We start from the raw sequence: 19,967 nt of genomic DNA, 5'->3' as shown, positions 1-19,967 counted from the left end.
GAACTCAGCTGTCACCTCTGCCCTTTCGTCCCCACGTGCCAGGTGAGGTCCTTCCAACTGTACCCTGTCCCTGAAGATGCCTGTCTTAGGTCAGATGAAGGGAGACCTCCCAGAGCAGCCATCCCAGTGCCTGGCAGCCACATGGAGAGGCAGGAGGCTGGCAACTGGACTCCTGTGCTCCCTACTCAGTCTGCCCTTTCCTGGGGCCAGCCTGTGCGCCTGCCTGGTGGGTAGGTGGGCTAGCCTGTATACCCTAACGGGCAGGTGGCTGCCTGGGTCTTCTCTGAGTCTTAGGACGTTTGCCACCAGCTGAGCTCATCACAGCGCTGCATCCAGAGATGACGGAGTTTTAGAAAGGTTCTACATTTTAGCTGACGCAGGGACGCGGCTGGAGGGCTGGGCTGGGCACGGCTGTCCCCTGTGCAGCAGCGTAGCTGTGCTCATGATCAATCACTCTTATCCGTGTATAGCTGCACCCCACCCTGTCCTGGTCATGTCACCAAGCTAACGGATCGCACACCGCACACAGTGGGGCATGTTTATTGACCAGACACTTGTGAGATAAAGCAACAACAACAAAAACGTTCTCAAAAAGTCAGCAGTGACAATAGGCTCCCTTCAGCCAGCCACAAGCTCACAGATGCCCTCTTTCTGTTCAGAGGCACTCAGGGTTCCACAGCTGGGGTCAGAGATGCCTGGCCCCCTGCGCGCTGGCTCCTCTGTTGGGGCACACCCATGGCCAGCGGGCATTGAGGAAGACACCTCACCAAGGACACCTGGGATCCAGCCCAGGCTGGGCTGGTATGAGGCAGTGCTGGGAGAGACGGTCTTCTCCAGTAGGGAACACACCGTGGTTACCCTCAGTTGGTGGGTGGGGACGGAGTGGCTGCGCAGACGAGCCGGTCAGCTGAGCAGAGGGGCTGATCTGTCATTGGTCACCGTTGGTTTCAGATGGATGTTGGCAAAGGGATTCCTGGGGAAAGAAGAGCAGTTTCAGTTTGGGCAGGTGCCCTGGATAAGCTGAGCCACCCAGGCTACTCCCTGGGGCCCCAGTACTTAGAGCCGGGGTTGGAGCTGGGCGTTGTCTCAAGACCTGTTGGCCTCTAGCACAGCGACCCACTGTCACCTTACATGCTCCAGGCAGGGTGGGCATGATGTTGAGGACTAGCTGTGCCCTTCCTAGCTGGGGTGGATGACCAGACAACGTTTTGTTTTCCGAGACAGGGTTTCTGTGTACCCTTGGCTGTCCTGGGACTCGCTTTGTAGACCAGGCTGGCCTCAAACTCACAAAGATCTGCCTGTCTCTGCCTCCCAAGTGCTGGGATTACAGGCGTGCACCTGCCATAGTTTGGTAAACCCCCAGCCCCAGGCTGAGCCCAAGGAGTGGTTCTGCTCCTGTGCACAGAGGATGCAGCCCAGTAGGTCACAGAAACCTGCCCAGGCATGCGGGGTGCCACAGGAGGCCGTAGACACGCAGACATGACAAACATGAGGCGCACATGCCCCGACTCCACAGGCTGGAGATGGATACTACGGCCACCGCCTTGGCCAGATGGCCATTTCCTTTGGCAAGGGACTAGCCAGCTCCTCGAGTGGTAGTTGGGCCACCCACATGCCCCTTGGGCCACAGCTGATACATGAACAAGACTCGAGACAAGAAGTGGGTATGAGACAGATGAGCACAGACGGGCTGCGCCAGCCCGGCCCTCCCGGCAGCCTGTTCCGCAGTCCCTGTCAGGCTTGGGAGCCCACTCCAGTGGGCACAGCACAGGGAAGCAGGTGGGAGGGGCCAGGCAGCCTCGCAGCGACAGCACAAATGGCGCATGGACAGGGGGACTCGAAAGGCACAGGACGGCACTTCCGGGGAAGCGAGCTTGGCTCTACATCCATTACCTGGACCGGGGTCACCTCTGGGCTGGTGGTAGGCCCAGGGTGGGCGAGCAGGCTCTCCATTCAGGCTTCCCAGGAAGACTCACACAGGTAGAGTCTCACCCTACATTTTGCTGAAGATGACATTTCCTAACAATCTGAAACACTTTTAAAAGGCGAAGCAGGAGGAGACAGGGGTCCTGCTGGCTGTCTCCTCACAGGTGGTGTCTGCCGCCCCCTCGCTGCTCACCTCTGCTGGAAGCCACTGTCTACTCTGCCTGCAGCTAGAGCTCCGCCCATGCCTGACTGCTCCTGTGCTCTGTTCTGTGCAGATGGCTGCAGGGGAGCTGCCTGTGCGGCGAGATGCACACCCTGCCATGGCCAGGCTGCCCTTGGCCCACTCCAGAGTCCACAGAAGGGCTCCCAGCCCTGGGGAGACTTGGAGTGGGCAGAGGGAAAGGGACAGAGCAGAGCAACACGCAGGCCGCCCGGTCCCGGGGCAGAATGGCCGAACACGCCTTGCTCCTGCCCCGCGTAGCTCAGACCTTAACTCGCTGGCTCTGTCGCCAGCTAGGACTAGCACGCAGGTTGAGCAGGAGAGTGCCCTACCAGGAGCTCTCAGACACGCCCTTCTCTCCTCCCCACAAAGCCATGGGGCATGTGGAGCACAGAGAAGCATCCACAGACGCTAAAGCCACTGCAAAGTCCTGCTCTGTACATGTCCGGTTAGCAGTCTCTAGGGACTTCTAAAGACACTCAAGCAGACGAGTGACACCAACCTGCAGGGGACATGGCCAGCACGTGCTGTGCCCAGCAAAGACTGTCACCGAGGATGGGAAGACTCAACAATTGAACCTGTATCAGGAGGACCAGGCACCCAGGCCCTGGCACCAAGGGATGACAAATAGCCTTTATGAAGGACGGATGGCTGAGGCAGCATGGTGGGACAGCGGCGGCTGGGTAGTGGAGCCTGCGTCAGTCCCTCTCCAGACCTGCAGCCACCTAAGAACCACGCTGAGGACCGGAAACCTCGAGAGGCCCAACTCCCTGCAGCCACACAGCCTGCCTTCCTCATCAGCCACGGGATGAGGATGGATGCTAGCCACCGAGGACAAGTCCTCGTGGGGGGCCTGTGCACACCCCCAGAACCTAGCCAAAGGTGGTGGCAACCGTCCTGCAGTCCTAAGTTCAGGCTGAAGCTGCATGTGGGGGACACCCCTCAACAATCACGGGGAGCTTTGGGACACCCACTTCACCTCCGCTAGGTGAGCTGGAAGGCAAGGCAGACTATGGCCATGCTTGGGGGCCGTGCAGCGGCACTGTGCTGAGTTTGCAAGCCCATTCGGCCTTAGGTCCTCCACACCCAAGCCCCAGCTCTAGCGCACACAAGGGACCTGGTCCTGGGAAGAGGCTGCACTGGCCTCGCTGAGCTTTTTCTCATGCCTCTGGAGGCTGAGGATGACATGGCTCTTAACTGGCTTAGTGGGACCCAGTGGGCGGTGGGTAGAGGGTCTGCCAGGCGTGGGCAGGAGGTGTAGGCCTCCTTCCAGGAGAATGTCTTGGGTGTGGAGACAGGCAGGAGAGTGTGGCCAGCCCAGAGTCAGCTAAGGTACCGCATCCTCTGCAAACTTCAGCCGACAGTGACCACAGAGCTACGGAACTCAGGTTACAGATACCCAGGAAGACGGTGAGAGCAGGGTGAGGCGCTCTGGGTCTGGCTGCCCGCGGCTGGACTACATTGCTGTGGCTCTCAGGGAGTAATGGCCACTCCTGTTAAGGGTCACAGGTCATGACTTCTCATGGTGTGGGAAGGGAACAGAAGCGCCTTCCTCCATGGCGGACATCGCACAGCAGGGCCCTCCTCCCTGCCCTGAGTGGTCCACCTCGGCCCACTTCTCCAGAACCGAGGGGAAAGCAGCCTGGCCAGCACCTTCCAGCCATGTGGGGAAGTGGAAGGAACAACAGAGGCAAGAGCTGATAGCAAGGTCTCCCTCACCCTAGGCCCAGGCTTGGTCAGCTGTGGCACTCAGCAACGGGACTCAAGACCAACCCCTAGTGGCACCCCACACCCACCCAGCAGGGGAGCAGAGAACAGACCTGAGCCAGCCCTATAGTCAGCAGGGAAGGCAGACGCGGGGCAGAGTTGGAACCGCAAGCTTCCAGGCAGAAGGTAGGTAGGAGGAACCACAGCCCAGGAGGGAACTGGTGAATGGAAGGCCCAGCGCCCCGGAGCAAGGCATCTCAGAGACCCCCGAGCCCCGCCAGGCAGTGGCCTCTCCTGAGGAGGCTGTCCTGACTCAGGCCAGAGGACCTGCCCACAGCCACTACCGATGCAGACAGACGGGAAAAGACCAGGGCAACTTACTAACGCTAGTCAGGGACAGCTCAAAATCTGGCCACTTCCACATCAGCACTGCAAGGAAACACAAGGCTTATTGGTACAGGACACAGGGAGCAGAAGCCAGACAGGATCGACGCCTGCTGGAGCAGGTGCAGGCAGCCAGGAAGGGACCTGCGGTCACCTGCTGGGCAGAGAAGGGGACTAAAGGACATGCTCACAGGCAGCGCTCACTCTTGTTAGAGTCTGCACTCTTCTAGGCCCTGCTTTCTCGGCCAGGGTGGTAGGCCACCCAGGGGTCACCGTTACAGCGCGCCCGGCTCGCACTATCTGCAGGCCTAGGCTGTTCTTGGGACCAACCCGCAGAGAGACTGCAGATGGGCCGCAAGCTGGGGTGCACTGAGGCGTGGCCTGGCCCGCACAGCCCCAACACGTGCCAGGGAGCTGGAAGGAGGCACCAAACCAACTCAGTGCAATAAATAAAACCTTTATTCCAACAATTAACTGCAGTACAGGGCACAGTTCAGATTTTTAAAAAAAAGGAAAGGAAAAAAGGAAAAAAATATTTTTAGCACTTTACATCTTCATACAAGTTTGCGGCTTTGTGTCTACATTCATCCATTGCACATGGAATCCCCTGGATTTGAAATCTTTTAGCAAAATTAGAACAACACAGAAAGTTCTTTACACAGGTCCACGTCCTGGCTGTGTTTTCCTTAAATATAAAACAGGTCTGTCTGTGTCTGAGCTGCTGCTGTCAGACTGGACCAGCCACGCCCTAGTCCTCGGCAGGCTTGCGGAAGGCTTTTGCTAACCACATCAGAGGCGCGTCTGCAGCTTCCCAAGGGCTCCCGCCAGCTGCAGGGCTGAGCCCTCTGGGCCTTGGGCTCCACTGCCCAGAATTCAGTGTGTGAAGAGACAAAACCAGTAGCCACTGAGTCCAGTGTGCCTGTTTCTAAAGTCACCAAGACACACAAAAGATGAGAGTGCTTAGGAGCCAGGCCAGGGCCTGCCTCTCCCCACAGCCCTGCCAGGCTGGCCGTGCAGACCCAGCCCTCTGCAGCCCAGGGGCAACAGGAAGCTGTGACTCCCTCAAAGTCTGGCTAAGGTGTGTGTGTGTGTGGGTGGACGGGTGGGGTTGAGGTCTTTGGAATGTTCGCACGTGGCCGGGCAGCACCTGCTCTTGCCGCCAGCTCCTACCAGGGCACTGCATGAGGTAACGCCACCCTGTGTCGGGACGCCACACTCTGTCCTACATACATCTGCCCGGCAGTATCTGCCGAGGAGGAGAGAAGCCCAGTGCCTGGCTTGTGGGTGGGCAGGGCCTGGCTGGGGCTGCAGCCTCCATCACAGGAGTGGCCAGCTTCCTCAGGAGGCTCCCAAGTGCCCATGTCCCTTTTCTCGGCGCAGCCCTTGGAAGGGGCCTGAGGCAGGTTAAGGTCCCTGGGCTTGGGCCCCGCCAGGACCCTAAGTCCCTTCATGTTCTAGAAGACGCCAGCACTCTGGGGGTCAGATGCAGAATAACAGTACGTACACCGGAGGCCATGCATATCTGTTTTTGTTTTTAGGAAAAAAAAATAGTCCTTTTTCCTATTTTTCTTTTTTTTTCTTTTTTTTTTTCTTTTTTAAAGATTTTTCTGTTTCTTCAAACTCTAGCCCTGGCTCATGGCCAGCCTTAGAAAAGGAATGTGGGCCATGAACAGCACAGGGCTGGGACAGCAGGTGAGGACGCTGCTTTGCCACCCAGCCAGCAGGTCCCACCTAGCAGCTAACGCTCAAGGCTGGGGACACCTGTTGGGGGTGTGAGCACAGGGGCGCAGGGAGCAGCACCATGGACCCTGGGGGATTTCAGAGTCTGGGGTCACCAACCAAAAGGCAGGAGCGGGTGGGAAAGAGAACAACCCAAGAACAAACCAACGAGAGCTGAGGAGGGGAACCGGTGGAGACTGGGGGAGCTCTTCAGAGCGGCTGCCTGGGGTCAGCGTCCTCACACTGTGGACACCAGCGTGCCACTGCCACTGTGGAACAAAGCACAGCACAGCTGCCCAGATGCACGCCCACCGCCCGCCGCCCGGCAGCAGCCAGGCTACCTGGCCTCTGGGAGAATGATGAACCCAGGACAAGACTGTGCCCAGGATAGCAGCTCCAGCCCTTAGGAAGGGTCCTACCTGGCTCTGGGGGGGAAAGGCCTGAGGTGGGCTGACGACCTTCCCCAACCCTGCCCTGCCTGCTGGGATGGACAGAGCAGGCCGAGACACTAGAGCAGCAGGATGGAGGACGTGCTCGCTCTACTCAGAGAAAAGCAGAGCGGAAGCCCAGGAGGGGTGAATGGGTCCAAGTCTCAGGGTGGCAGGATTCCCAGAGTAAGAAAAGCCACTCTCTAGGTCCCAAGGGAGAGGTTGCCCTAACCAAGGCCGTGGCAACCCACCCATCCACCCAAAGGCCCAGTGAAGCCCAAAGCCTCTTACCTGCTCACAGATCGTGCCCCGTAGTCATCCAGACCCTGAGGACCAAACACAGAGCAATCAGAAACTGAGGTCCACACCCTTCCTGACAATGTGTCCCCAGTACAGGTCTCACGTCTGCAACAGGTGTCCTCAGCCTTGAGCGGTAGCTGCTAGGTGGGACCTGCTGGCCGGGTGCCCCGGCTAAGGTCCAGGCTGGGGTCCCGAGGAGGCTGGCCCCTTCCCCACCTCTCTTTGGTCACCGTGGTTGGGGGTTCTCTCCAGAGACTATTGTTCCAAATGGTGACATGGATGTGGTGACCTCTCACACTGACGGGGACACCTCCCACCTGGCCAGAGGTAGACTGGACCCACAGGACACACCACTTCATGGCTTCCCCCACAAAGAGTTTCTGTGGGGCCGGTGAAGGGAGGCCAGGGGTCTCGGCGGGTAGAGGCCCTTCCTGGAAAGCCAGGGACATTGGCAGGTTGACCTCGGAGGTGGCGGAAGGATGGGGAATGGGAAAGGACGCCTCAAGAGACGCCCACACCTCGATGCCCGGGGTGGCTCAGAGCTGCGTATCCTGCTCAGGCGCAGACACCCTGGGCATGCACTGAGGCTAGCTGGAGAGAGCTGCCCATCTCCAACAGGGGGGCTCAGCCCATGGCATGAGGGGTGCTGGGATCCCTACCCCGGCTTTCCCAGCCTTGAACCAATCGCTGCCTAGAGACTGGCCTATGCCCAAGGTCCGTACCTCCAGCCAGGTAAGACTAGGCAGCTGCCACCACCTCTGAGCACCAGTCCCAGAGCAGCCCTGGCCCAGAAGGCGGCAGACAAGAGCCCTTACAACCTAGACCTCCTCAGACTCCATCCCCCAGTCACAGCCTCACTGCCTGAGCTGCAGGCTCCCTGGAGGTAGGGACTCCAAAGCCTCGCCTTCCCTCTAGGTCAGGAAGTGGTAAAGCCAAAGGAGGTCTTACCTGCCTTCAACATCCTCGGGTCATGCAGCCGACAGGACCCCTCAGCTACTGGGACACCATGATAGGTGTCCCACCATGGTAGGTAGGTTCTCTTTCTATGTCCAGGTGGAGACCCTGCCTCCCTGCTGTCTCTTCTGCCCCAAGGCTAGAGCGAACCAACACCCTTTTCCCAAGTAACCGGAGCCACTGTCCAGCCCCACAGCTCTGTCCTACACTCAAAGCCTGACCCGGCTTGGATACTCTGACAGGAGTTTGCCAGGGACTCTTCCCAGGGCCTAAAGGCCTCAAGCTGACTAGAAAGCTCTGGGCGGCAGCAGGTCACAATACCAGCTGGATGTGACTAAGCACCCTGTAGCTCTCATGGAAGGAGTTTCTGAATCATGAATTCCTCTGGCCCTGGGTGGCAGTAGGTGTCCAGGGTGACCCTCAGGCCAGCCATGCCCAAGCACCGACACCACATCTAGCAGAGGGTAGTGAGTAGACTAAGTCTGGTAAGGTGTGTGGCTAAAACCCCAAGCCACAGAGCCTCAACCTCAGGCCTGTCAGCCAAGAGGCCCAGACAGCAGTTAGTGAGTACCAAGTGAGGCCCTTGGAGGATCCTCTAAGTGTTGCCAGCCAAGCCCACGTTCCTTCCATGTAGATCCATCCCAGGCCCAGGCCCCAGGCCTCACCTGAGAGAAAGCGGGAACTGCCACACTGTAGGGTCTTTGCTTGAAAGTCCCAGCTGTCTGGGAGGGGAAGGCCCGGGAGGATGTGCCATAGTCAGGAGGAGGGATGGCCAAGTCATCCTTGTCCAGAAGGTTGCCTGTGCTGCTGCTTTTGCCCTGCTGCAGGCTGTGGGGACGAGAGACTCAGTGGTTAGGCCAGCGTTCTCTGGAGGTACCCCTCCCCTTCCCCATGCCTTGCTCAGCTCCACTGGGCTGTCAGTAGCCAGTGACCTCACAGGCACTCCCCTGTAGCCACCTTGCCCCAGGAGAAAACTGCCAAATGTTTGCTGGTGAAGCCCTGTGACAACAGCCACTCACCTTCCCAGGGACAGTTGGGAGTCACCAAGGGTCAGGAGACCTTAGAGACTCAGGGTCCTGCCTACCCTGCTCTAGGAGGTCGGCAGTGGAGGCACAGCCGGACCACAATGGGCTGGCTAACAATGGCCCTGCATTGCACCTGCTGTTCTTCCCAGCATTCCTGGGGCTCTTGGAACCCATCTCCCACAGTGCCAAGCATGCAGTAGGGTCTATCAGATAGACGGCTCTATGGAGCAGAGAAAGAACCACAAGTCCTGCTCACTTTTGTGGCCAGGGGCTCCTGCCCTAGTCAGTATGCTCACCTCATGTGCAACCTGTCACTTCCGTCGCTGTCCAGGACCCGAGTGTAGGAGAAGGGAAACCAGCCTCGCCTACAAGAAAGATTCCAAGTGAGAGTCCAGGGTCCATCTCATAGGCCCTCCAGATGCACGCCGGGGTGGTGTGTGCCCTGTTTACCACCGTCGGATACCAAGTCCCTTCAGCTCCCCAGCCTGTCCTAACCCAAATGTAGAAGGGTAGCGCTCACGTTCCAGCAGCCAGCTCCAAGGGCGATGCAGCCCAGCCGCCCTGCCTGGTGGCATCGTGGGTACCTCACCTGCCACACAGCGCACCACCACGATGGTCATTGCTACCAGAAGAGCACTGGGACAGAGGCAAGTACAGCCTCCTACTCCTCAGAGACCCTTTTGCGGCTCCCTGCTCAGCACGTAGCTGCTGCTGGGCCACAGCAAAGCTCAGTTTATGCCTCATCTTGGCCACAGCTGCTTAGACACTTGGGCTAAGACACTCAAACACAAGTGCTGCTCCCCTGGGAGTGAAGGCTGCCTCCCAGTGGTGCCAGGGCCGGGCTGTGCACCCTGTATCCTGTAATAGGTGTTAAAGTAGGCAGAGCTGGGTGGCCCTGAGACCGTGTGACACTGCCAAAGGCTATTTAGGAGTTTGATGGTGGTGGTGGTTGTGGTGGTGGTGTGTGTGTGTGTGTGCGCGCGCGCGCGTTTGTCACAGGCTGGTCAAGTCTGCTCCTCCACATTATTACCATAGGCCCCCATCTTGGAAATGGCCAGGTGTGGCATAGCACAGGTGCAGTCAGAACACCATGTCCTAGGCCAAATAACAGCAAAGACTGACCAATCTCAGCGACAGAAGTAGCAGTCAGTGGCTTGGCCGCTCAGTAGGGGAAAGCTGAGGCATGCGTGATCATCTGTCACACTTCTCTCCAGCAGGAGACCCTACAGTTTGATGTAGCATGCCCATCTGAGTGCCGCAGAGCCCTTTTGCTTGCTCAAAGTGGGCAGGCGGCCTCAAACTCTGCCTGCGGGCAGGTGCTTACATCTTGGTCTTCTCGCTCTCGCCGTAGTGCCAGCCGTCACGGGCCTCGGGCACTAGCAGCGTGATGAGGTCGCCCTCCTTGAAGCTCAGCAGAGTGCTGTTGTCACCAGCTGCGTGGGAGAAAATGGCCTTGACCCGCATGCGGCCGTTCCTTTCTAGGCCAGCTGCCATGGAGCTTGACCGTGGTAGTGTCTTGTTCTCAGCTGCCGAGACAACGGGCGTGTGTGAGAGAGGGCTGCGCACAGCAGCTGGAGCCGGGACGCAGGCATTAGCAGCGGTCATGGACCACACACAGGAGCTGCCCATGGTCAGCGGAAGCCCCCTCCACCCTCCGGCCTGTTTGTCTGCGAGCACAGGGTCCTCGTCTCAATCCGTCGTGGCACACTCCCAATCAAGACACACTACATGCTCACACATGCGTGACATACCCATGCGTGTACCATCCACAGGTATTTGTAGACATGCACACAGGCATATGCACATATATACCATGCGGAAGCACGTGTTCATACACAGACCTCCGTACACACTCCCACAGTCATGCGCACGCACACAAGCCTTCGTTTCTCAGCCTGGCGCCCTCAGGCCCTTACTGGTGGCATAGCTGTTCTTCGGAGTCACGCTCTTGCGCACGGGGAGTGTGTTGGAGTACGAGTCGCTCAGCTTGCTTTGAGACTGCGGGGGAGACAGGGATTTGGGCTGGGCAGCCTTGCGGTCAGCCCAGGGGTTGTAGTCCTCGGTGTCCGGGCCTGCGACGCCATTCATGACAGGAACATTCTCCTGAGCAGACATCCGCTGGAGGAAGAGGCAGGGGCAGGGCGTCGCTGGGAGCCGGCTTGGGAGTGACCCTGCGCCCACCACAGGGGCCTGGGCTCAGCACACTGGGCTCGCCCTTCAGAGGATGCGCTCCCACCCCAAGAACTTCTGAAGGCCCAGGACTCACCCCCACAAATGGGGCCAGCTCAGGTGGTACTGGCAAGGGCTTGGCTCCGGGGATGGGGTCTGAGATGACCAGGTTGGACTTGGAGGCGGACAGGGCACTTGGCAGGATGGAGCCATTGCTGCTGGCCATCTGCTGCATCAGCTGGACGGCACGGTCTGGGATCTTGTTGGGGTCGGCACAGGCTTGCTGCCACAGAGGCAGTTTCTGAGCTAGCAACTCCTTGCCCTGGAGTGGAAGGCACAGAGCAAGAAGGACGTCAGGAGCAGCACAGGTTCCCACAGCACAGTCCACAGGCAGAGCACCATCACCCTGCATCTACACAGCAGCAAGGGAAGAGCCAAGTGGCCGGCGAGAGGGAGCATGAAAGTGGAGAAGGACAGAGCGGCCAGTGATGCTCCAGCCAGGAGGCTGAGACGTGCAAAGGTGGCCCCTGTCTGGAGAGGGGCCAAGAGCTCGGCCTGCCTCTGGGGCACAGGAGGAGGGAGCACAGCAAGACACTGAGCTGTACTTTAGTGTCTTGTGTCTATTTGAAGTTAGAAACCTAAAGGCCAGAGTGGGCAGTGCAGCTGTGCCTGGCACCTGGGCACAGGTGTCTTCAGTGGCAGTAAGCAGCCTGTCTAGGAAGGTCAGAGCTCTTTTTCCCAAACACGACACAGAGCTGGTAACCACTAGGGGGCGCAGATGCCTCTGCCAGACTCAAAGAGCTGTGCTGGCAGGTGCAGCCAGTTAGCTAAACTACAAATCGCTCCTCCCACAGCCCGGGCTGAGGGGACAGACAGCATGTCTCCCAGGACACAGGTGAAGTTCTGACCTAGCTGTGTACCTGCTTCCAGCTGGAATAACCCAGGTGGCCCTGAGGACCAAAGCCGAGGTTCTTGGTCAAGCGTGCGTATGTGTGAGTACATATGTTAGTGTGAATACTGCCCATCTCGAGACCACCTTCCCTCACAAGGCCATGACCAGGGGCTTCGTGGCTGGCTTGAATGCCTAGTTACATGTAAGCTCTTGAATGTTCCAGGGGACGCAGCCTGACTCCACCTCAGCTCCTAGGATGCAGTGCATGACAGGGTGCACTCCCTATCCCTGAGGGTCACGGCCGCCCTCTGAGTGCCCAGGGCCTAGGCCGCACACACAGGGGCTCACGGCAGCCCATCCTGAAGACACAGCTCCTCACAGGAAGTGAGTGTATGTGCACATGTGTGCGTGCGTGCGTGCGTGCGTGCATGTGTGTCCTGTGATGGGAGAAGGAGCAGGGGGAGGTGCCTACTAGGGGCCCTCACTAGACTCAGTGGAAGGAGGTTGGTTTCTCAGTCATGGAGGACTCAGGGAAGGCTGAGTCCATGAGCCCACCAAAAGCCTAGTGACGGGCTGGAGAGATGGCTGAGCAGTTAAGAGCACTGTCTGCTCCTCCAGAGGCCTTAAGTTCAATTCCCAGCACCCACATGGTGGCTCACAACCATCTGTAACAGACTGATTCCCTCTTCTGGTGTGCATGAAAACAGAACACTAGTATACACAAAATAAATAAATAAATCTTTAAAAAGAAAACAACAACAACAACAAACAAACCTTGTGCTTGATGGCACCAGACAGAGTGGGGGCCAAGGAGTGACTCTGAGGACACCCATGTGAAGCCACCTGGAGCGGCGGAGAGGAGGGACCCAGAGCCAGGGACTTAGGTGTGATGTGGGATGTGGGTGGCAGCTGTTGGACATTCGGCCAGGGAGGTCCAGATGTCTGGTGGCATGGCCCCAGCCTTAGAGGCTAGAAGTCATCAGTGTCACAGCCTGCAGAGCCACTGGCCCAGAGGCCACCCGGGTGCTGCTAGACTTAATCAGGGTTGAGTGAGGGTGTCAAGCCAACACTTCCAGAGTGCAGGAGGGCTGTGTGTCACTTCCTCCCTAGCGTGCCATCAGTCTAGACCTTGGCTGGAGCAGAAAAGCCAACGGTGGTTTTAGAAATCCCCAAACCCGCCCCATTCTGCACTCTCTTCAGCAGGCAGTCAGCTGCAGTCTCCTAAAACGTCCAGCGATTTCTAACGTAGGTATTCAAATGGCCATGCCTTTTGATCTGGCAACTCTTTCTCAGAGCTGTGTTCCTCAGCCTGAGGCTTGTCTCAGTATGAGTACCCGCTCTGGGAGCTCAGACACAGCTGATCTGCGAACAGCTAGTTTCCCTCCTGCAGACGGGGCAGGCTGCACTGAGCAGGAGCGCCTGCAGCGCCCGGCACTGCTCACCTTGGAGTGGTAAGCAGCAGAGTTCTTGGCCACGGCGCACTGCTTTTCTACCAGGAAGCAGAACCTCCTGCGCTCCTCAGTCAGTGCTGTCTTGTAGCCGTCAGACACGTAGCTCTCCAGCTCACCCTGCTTGTTGCTGATGGCGTCGATGTACTGTGGGCAGGAAGCAGAGGGGACAGGCCAGTCAACAGAAGGCAGGCCCAACTTCCACGCAGGCCGCGCTTGCAGCCTATCCATGCCCAGGGTCTGGTCTCTGGTGGACCTAGGTGGAAGGCTCTCTGGGCTTGTAAACACGCACTGTGAATCCGTAAGCATGCACATGGAGCCAAAAGCCAATGCTGGCTTCCCTTGATCACTCCACTGAAACAGGCTCTCCCATGGAACCTGCAGCTCATGGAACCCAGAGCTTGCTAATTAGACTAGTTTAGCTTGCCTTGAGGGTGCCCTGTCTCCACGTCCAAGAGCTGGGGCTAGGGGGTCAGATGTATGGTCCTTATCCTTCGGTGACAGGTGCCATCTCCCCAACCCCCATGCAAATACACTTCTGGGACAGGGTCTCCACGTAGCCAGGCTAGCTTTGAACTATACAACTTAGTTATGCCTTGAGCTTGAGGTAATCCTCCTGTCTCTGCCTCTCATCCTGGGATTACAAGCATGCGCCACTAACTCCAGCTTTCCTTGGGCTGCTCCTGAGAAGGGCAAAGGTAAGGCACCAGTGGCAAGTCAGGCCCTTCTGGCCTTCAGCTGCGCACGGTGTAGAAATGTCAGAGTGGAGGGCCTTCTGCAATGCTCCCCCGTGTCCTGGCGTCACAGACAACAGGGCAGCTTCTTCTTCTTCTTTTTTTTTTTTTTTTTTTTTTGTTTGTTTTTCGAGACAGGGTTTCTCTGTGCAGCCATGGCTGTCCTGGACTCACTCTGTAGAATAGGCTGGCCTCGAACTGGCAGTGATCTGCCTGCCTCTTCCTCCCAAGTGCTGGGATTAAAGGCGTGCACCACTATGCCTAGCCTAGGGCAGCTTCTTAGAGCTGTGCCACCTAGTGTTTCTCAGCTCGAGCAGAGGCACAGAGTGGCCTCCAGAGAAAGTGACTGAGGACACTCAGAGTATCCTATGGAGTACTGTCTCTAGAGACAGACAGGTCACTGTCACAGGACTAGGGTGTTCCCCGGGGGAGGGGCTTCACAGAAACTGGAAAATGACCTAGCTCACGCCTTTTTCACCTGGGTGGCTTGGTGAGGCCCCCTCGGTCCTCACACATATGCTGGCTCCAGGGAGCTGTGTGGTCAAATGATTCTGTAGAGCTCCGAGAGCACTGCCCGCCCCATCCCCTCATCTAGAGACTCAACCCCTCTGTAGTGCTGAGGTCACAAACAGCTGTCATGTCCCAACCATGCTTGCGCTTTCTGGGAGAAGCATAACCTATCCGGGAAGGCTCTTGTCCAAAAGCACCCAAGACCTGTGCAAACCTGCAGACCTGAATGTGCCAAGACAGGACCAGGAGGAATCAGAGAGTTCTGGGAAGTCAACGTCACAGAGACAAGAGGGGAGAAGATGCTATCAGGTGAGGTGGCAGCTGGCAGTTAGTGGGGACAGTCACAGACTGTAAAGAGATTTTGGGGATGGTCGGAGGTGCTGACACCTCCTGCGAAGACAGGCGTCCTGGACTGGAAGTGTAGCTCAGTGTAGGCACTTGCATACAGCACAAGAGATGCCCTGGGTTTCACCCCCAGCCACATACAAATATGGTAAGAATAAAACAAGCCAGGCATGGTGACGCACGCCTTCAATCCCAGCACTCAGGAGGCAGAGGCAGGAGGATCTCTGTGAGTTCAACGCTGACCTGGTTCACAAAGTAAGTCCAGGACAGCCAAGGCTGCACAGAGAAACCCTGTTTTGAAACAAAACAAAACAAAAAAGGAAAAAAGAATAAAGCAAACAAGGTTGGGGATGGAGTTCAGCTGCCACATGCCTGGGTCCCATCCCGGCACAGTCAAAGGTATAGCACTGCACGCCAGTGTTCCAGCACCCTGGAAGGTCTCCTCAGCTGTGTGAGGACCAGGAGGCTTAACCTGTGACCCCTGAGACCTTGTCAGCCGCTGCGCTGTTCACTTAGTGACTGCAATGGCGACTTGTAGCTCACAATGTGTAGCTCACAATTTGAAAGAAAGCTTCAAAAATAGATACAAGTAGCCAGGCACAGTGGTGCATGCTTGTGATCCCAGCACTCTCCACGCAGAGGCAGGCAGATCGCTGTGAGTCCAGAACAGCCAAGGCTACACAAAGAAAGCCTGTCTTGAAAAAACAAAACAAAACAAAAAAACAAAACATACAATCACACTGAAAGAAACTAGTAGACAAAGAGTCGCACTGTAAGAAAGTCAGCCACGGGCAGAAGACCAGGGAAGCGGCAGTGTGGGAGAAAAACCACGATGGGGGGGGGGGGAGGGTGTCAGTGCCCCAGGCGAGAGGCACAGTGAGCTGCAAGCACGCGCCACCACACCCAGCTTCCTTCAGCTCTTCCTGAGATGGGGAAGGCACAGGCACCAGTGGCAGGTCGGCCCAAGGTGTTGCTTCTGGGAAGGATATGCCTACCCCTCTAACTTCCCTTCTGGACTTCCATGACAGGCCCAGCAGCTGTGTGTGGAACTTGGTTTTATAGCTAACCCCTACCATGATAACCAAACTGCCCAAATCAAATAGGCCCAAGGAAGGGGCCTACTCACCTCCAGGGATGGGCAGAAATTTTCTGCTACAGAACACCTGAGACACCTCCCTAGCACAGGCTGCGTCCACCCGCCAGCCAGGAAGATTGCTCGGCCAGCTTTGCTGCCCGGGAGCAGCTGTTGCAGAAACCCGTCCTAACGTGGCTGTCTTCCAGCAGGGGGCAGGCCTGAGCTGCCAGGGCGCTCACAGCTGACTCACAGCCACCTCGGAGCTCTGACTCAGCGTGGGTGGGCGGCTGAGCCGTGGGCGACAGAGGGGGTTGGAGCAGGCTGTTCCCTTAGCGTCTCCCCACACAGGGCTCAGCTGGAGGGGCAGGAGAGGGGGAAGCCCAGCTGGGTGGGGGCTGGTCCTCACCAATGCTACTGGTGCATGTACCAGCTCTGTCTAGCAGCCAGCACCAATCTCTCCAAGGTCAAGGCCTTGCCTTTCCCTGGTCACCAGACCCACACATCTTGCTGCTTCTGCCCCTGCAGCCCCACACACTGAACTCCAGCCCTGCCCCTGGGCAGGACCAGCCCGAGCGGCCTGAGACTAGGTCTTTATTTTCTCAAGGGGTAGCAGGGCCCAGCTACAAGGTCTCAAGACAGGTCTTTAAAGACAAAAGTCAGAATAGCAGGTGAGAGCGACTTTCCAGGCCGACAGGGTTCTGCTGTTGTGATGGCAGAGCCATTACCTCCCCCTCTCCCGTCCTCCTCTCTCCTCCACAGCGCCAAGTACTTTTCCTTTGGTTATGCAACATGCGCCTACCAGGGCTTCCTGCTCCCTGAACCTCCTCTGCACTCCAGGGTCCTCTGGGAAGTAGGGGGTGGGGCATTCAGCCTTGTTGCCCCCACAGGAGCTGTGCTGGGAGGGCTCCAGGGAGCCTTGGAGGAGGCTCAGCCTGGGTGTGCGCTCCTCCCCAAGCTTTGGGGAAGACAGGTGAGGTGGGACCAGGTACTCTCAGGGTCAGGAACGCACTGCCAGTCATCACGGGGGAGGGGGGTGTGTGCTGGGGGGAACATCAACAGCAGCCTTGTGCTTCCCTCATTCTGTCCCAGGCCATCAATGATCTGAGACTGGGGCATTCTGGGCTCAACCAAGCTATGAGCAGTTTCTCCTAAACCTGACCTCGGGCACAGGGAGACAGACAGACAGACAGACAGACAGACAGACACACACACACACACACACACACACGGGCTGGGGGTTTGGTGGCCAGCTCAGGAATGTCCAGTTAATGAGGCTAGGGTGGATCCTGGGGTCACTGCCCTCTCCAAGGGCAACAGCAGCCAGAGGGGGGGCTCAGCAGCAGAGTCGCACAAGGAGAGCTGAGGGTCTGTGACAGCGGACGGGAGAGGGTGCCAGTGACAAGCAGCACCACTTGGAACGGTCACCTAGGACGGCAGCATAAACCAGGCCACAAGGCCCCCTGGGTCTCCTTGCCCCGAGAACAGCACCTTCCAAACTGAGGCCTGAAGCTAGCCCAGCCCGCCGATTTCTGGGTTTGTAGGCTGCGCATTGCCTTCACAGGGAGAGTTTCAGCTCCCTGGGGTGCAGGGCAGTGGTGTGAGGCCTGGCCTCATTAGCAGGGTCTAGCAGCCTGAGTTAGGAGGGCATGGCAGTTTATTTTTAAGATTTCCACTTACTTCTGCACCCAAGAAATAAAAGTAACTGCACAGGTCACACCTGGGCATGGGGTGGTCCATGAAAGGGGAGAAGACAGGGCGTCAGAGCAGCACACTTAGAGGGATTGTTAAAAACCCCAGCTGGGAGGCAGGGAAGAGCCCTGGACCACACGCCTACCTGGGCTGACATCATCAGCTCCAGTCTGACCTGGGAGAGGACGAGCTTTAGCGCTGGTCCTAAGGCGTCGGGCAGCACCACAACGAAGCTCCCAGTGACATGTGGCTGCCACTTCTGTCTAGGAATAGCAACCGACTTCCCTGACCTCCTTTTCCAGGCCACTGACTCCTCACAGACAGCCCACAGTTTTACCAGGAAGATCCTGGAAATCTGGGCCAAGTGAAGTGTCCCCTGGCATGGGGGGGACAGTAGAGGACAAGGGACAGATGGTGGATGCCCTTCAGGTGTCCAGACTCCTCAATCCATGGAGTGAGCAGGTCACTCCAGTGTGGTGGAGCGTCCGCGCTTTCTGGAAAGCACAGAGTATGGAACACAACCTGAGCCTGCACTGCCAATGGCTTGGCATCAGGCCATTTCAAATGGCATTAAGCCTGTCCCCCAGTGGCCAGGTTCCTGCTGTCCCCACCCGCCCCCTGTTGCCTCACAGCTCCTTGCTTAGCTGGGTGCTATGGAGACGGCACTATAGAAACGCCCAACTGAAAGCATTTAAGACCCACAGAGAAACGCTCCCACTTAGTCACCCCGGCAGAACAGCCCTGTAATCTGAGAAGACAGAAGTGATTGGAAAGTGTGTCTCTGCTCCAGAGCCAGCCGGTGACTCAGGGGGGGGGGGGGGAGGATGTTCTAGAAAAGTCTGAAGCTGCTGTGGTTCACCGCAATCCAATGACCACTGAGGCTGTCAAACTCCTGGACTGCCGAGGTCCCCTGCAGCGCATGAATGAATCCATGAGGCGTGGTCCCACGGTTACCACTGGGGCTCATGTCTCCCAAGGAGACAAATCAGAACCCCTAGGCTGGGCTGGGTGGGAGGCAGCAGCAAGAACCCCGAGGCAAGGGAAGGCCTTCCCAGTCTGAAGGGCCTGGCACGCAGGGAAGTGCAGGGGCCAGCAGATGTTGACCACGGGTGGATGGAGTTGGGGGGGGGGGATCTCGCCCACAGGCTGGCAGATGACAGGCCCATTGATTTCCAAGGACACAGTCCTCAAAACCATCTGCTAATGGACCCAGGTGGTACAGGCCAGCCAAGGGCTGGGTGTGGTTCTGAGTGGTCCCCAGGCTAGCATGAGCAGCAGCACTGTGAGGACAAGCCCTAGCAGCCGTCCTCATCTGACCATATGATGTTAGTGTGAGGCCTCGCTGGAGGCCAGGCCTGCACATTACACCCTGGGCGGGCCAGCCTCTGCTATTATAACTCTGTGAAGATCTCAGCTATGGTTAGTTTGTGTTTGCTTTGTTAATTATACAGCCCTTTAAATAGAAGGAATTGTTCCCTTCTCTCAGGCCCCTAGAACAGGCAAATTCCACAAAGGGACACAAATGAAGACCCCAGAGGTACCACAGCCACCAGAGCGGCCCCCACGTCCTGGTGAACAGACACCCAGTTACCTAGACCAGTTCCGGCAACACTTGTAAGGCAGGCGCCCACTAGGACACGGATCAGATTCCCTTTCAGCACAGCGAGCCCAAACCTGCTTCCCTGTCATGTCATCTCACAGGGGACCAAGGACGGCTGTCCTGCATAGGGAACCTGGCATGCTCTCTGCCAACAGTAGGTCCCTGTATGGACAGCAGGTCAGGCAGAGGCCTTCCAGGGCCTTCCACAGGGTCAGACCTGACTCAGGGTCACCCTGAGTGGGGCCAGGCCTGCCTACCCACTCTAGACGCTTCCCTGTAAGCTCTTCCGTGGCCTCTGGGGCTTCAGCATGAGGCAGTGTCTCAGCCGCCTCTCCCTCCGCACCCAAGGTGAGCCCGGGGTGAGGAACGACAAACTGCTCCCCACGGCCACGGCCATGGCCACGGCCACGGCAGCCCCTGACCCACAGAGCCTGCTAATCCCTGCTTCCCCACACATGGGGTACTCTGGGGGGCAAGGGCTGGTTAAAGGAGGGGATGGCAAGTCACACAGCAGGAAAGGCAAAGGCAGTGTCACATTCTCAGAGGACTGTCATCTGCAGACAGCCTCCTACCTGTGCCTGCCTTGTTCTAACAAGAGCTAAGTTGGGGGAGGAGTCAAACGTGACAAACCCAGAAAGATTCTGGGCCCAAACGCAAGGGCACACCCAGCTCTGCCCAGGGTGCTGGGTAAGGGCTGCTTATGAAAGACAAGGTGGGAAGGGAGGCAGCACCATAGCCCCTTAGGCCCTTAGCTCAGGAGCCCCTGGGATATCAGCTGGTCTGGCGGCTGCTGTTAGAATTACCAGAGGCCTTGAGAGCAGCAGCCAGCACGGCCACTTAAT

At 57.7% G+C, this 19,967-nt stretch overlaps 1 protein-coding gene across 4 annotated transcripts in view; it reads right to left on the bottom strand.

Moving 5' to 3' along the window:
- Positions 1-524: 524 nt before the first annotated feature.
- The window catches only part of BAIAP2 (BAR/IMD domain containing adaptor protein 2), a 64,742-nt gene continuing 45,299 nt past the window's right edge, over positions 525-19,967 (bottom strand). Inside the window, exons 7-15 of one of the 4 annotated variants that reach the window (XM_084751166.1) lie at positions 13,167-13,319; positions 10,930-11,154; positions 10,580-10,781; positions 9,988-10,189; positions 8,960-9,028; positions 8,304-8,466; positions 6,676-6,710; positions 4,235-4,282; positions 525-973 (exon numbers count right to left, since the gene is read on the bottom strand). In XM_084751166.1, the coding sequence (XP_084607292.1) occupies positions 4,255-4,282; positions 6,676-6,710; positions 8,304-8,466; positions 8,960-9,028; positions 9,988-10,189; positions 10,580-10,781; positions 10,930-11,154; positions 13,167-13,319 (1,077 nt within the window). In that variant the 3' untranslated portion in view covers positions 525-973; positions 4,235-4,254. Of the gene's footprint in view, positions 974-4,234; positions 4,283-4,678; positions 6,226-6,675; positions 6,711-8,303; positions 8,467-8,959; positions 9,029-9,987; positions 10,190-10,579; positions 10,782-10,929; positions 11,155-13,166; positions 13,320-19,967 lie in introns of those variants that run through there. The other 3 variants (XM_084751164.1, XM_084751167.1, XM_084751165.1) reach the window with 3 other exon arrangements.

Source organism: Acomys minous (assembly GCF_964271855.1).
Source record: "Acomys minous genome assembly, chromosome: 12".
Classification (NCBI taxonomy): Eukaryota; Metazoa; Chordata; class Mammalia; order Rodentia; family Muridae; genus Acomys; species Acomys minous.
This window is presented reverse-complemented; position numbering and strand designations above follow the sequence as displayed.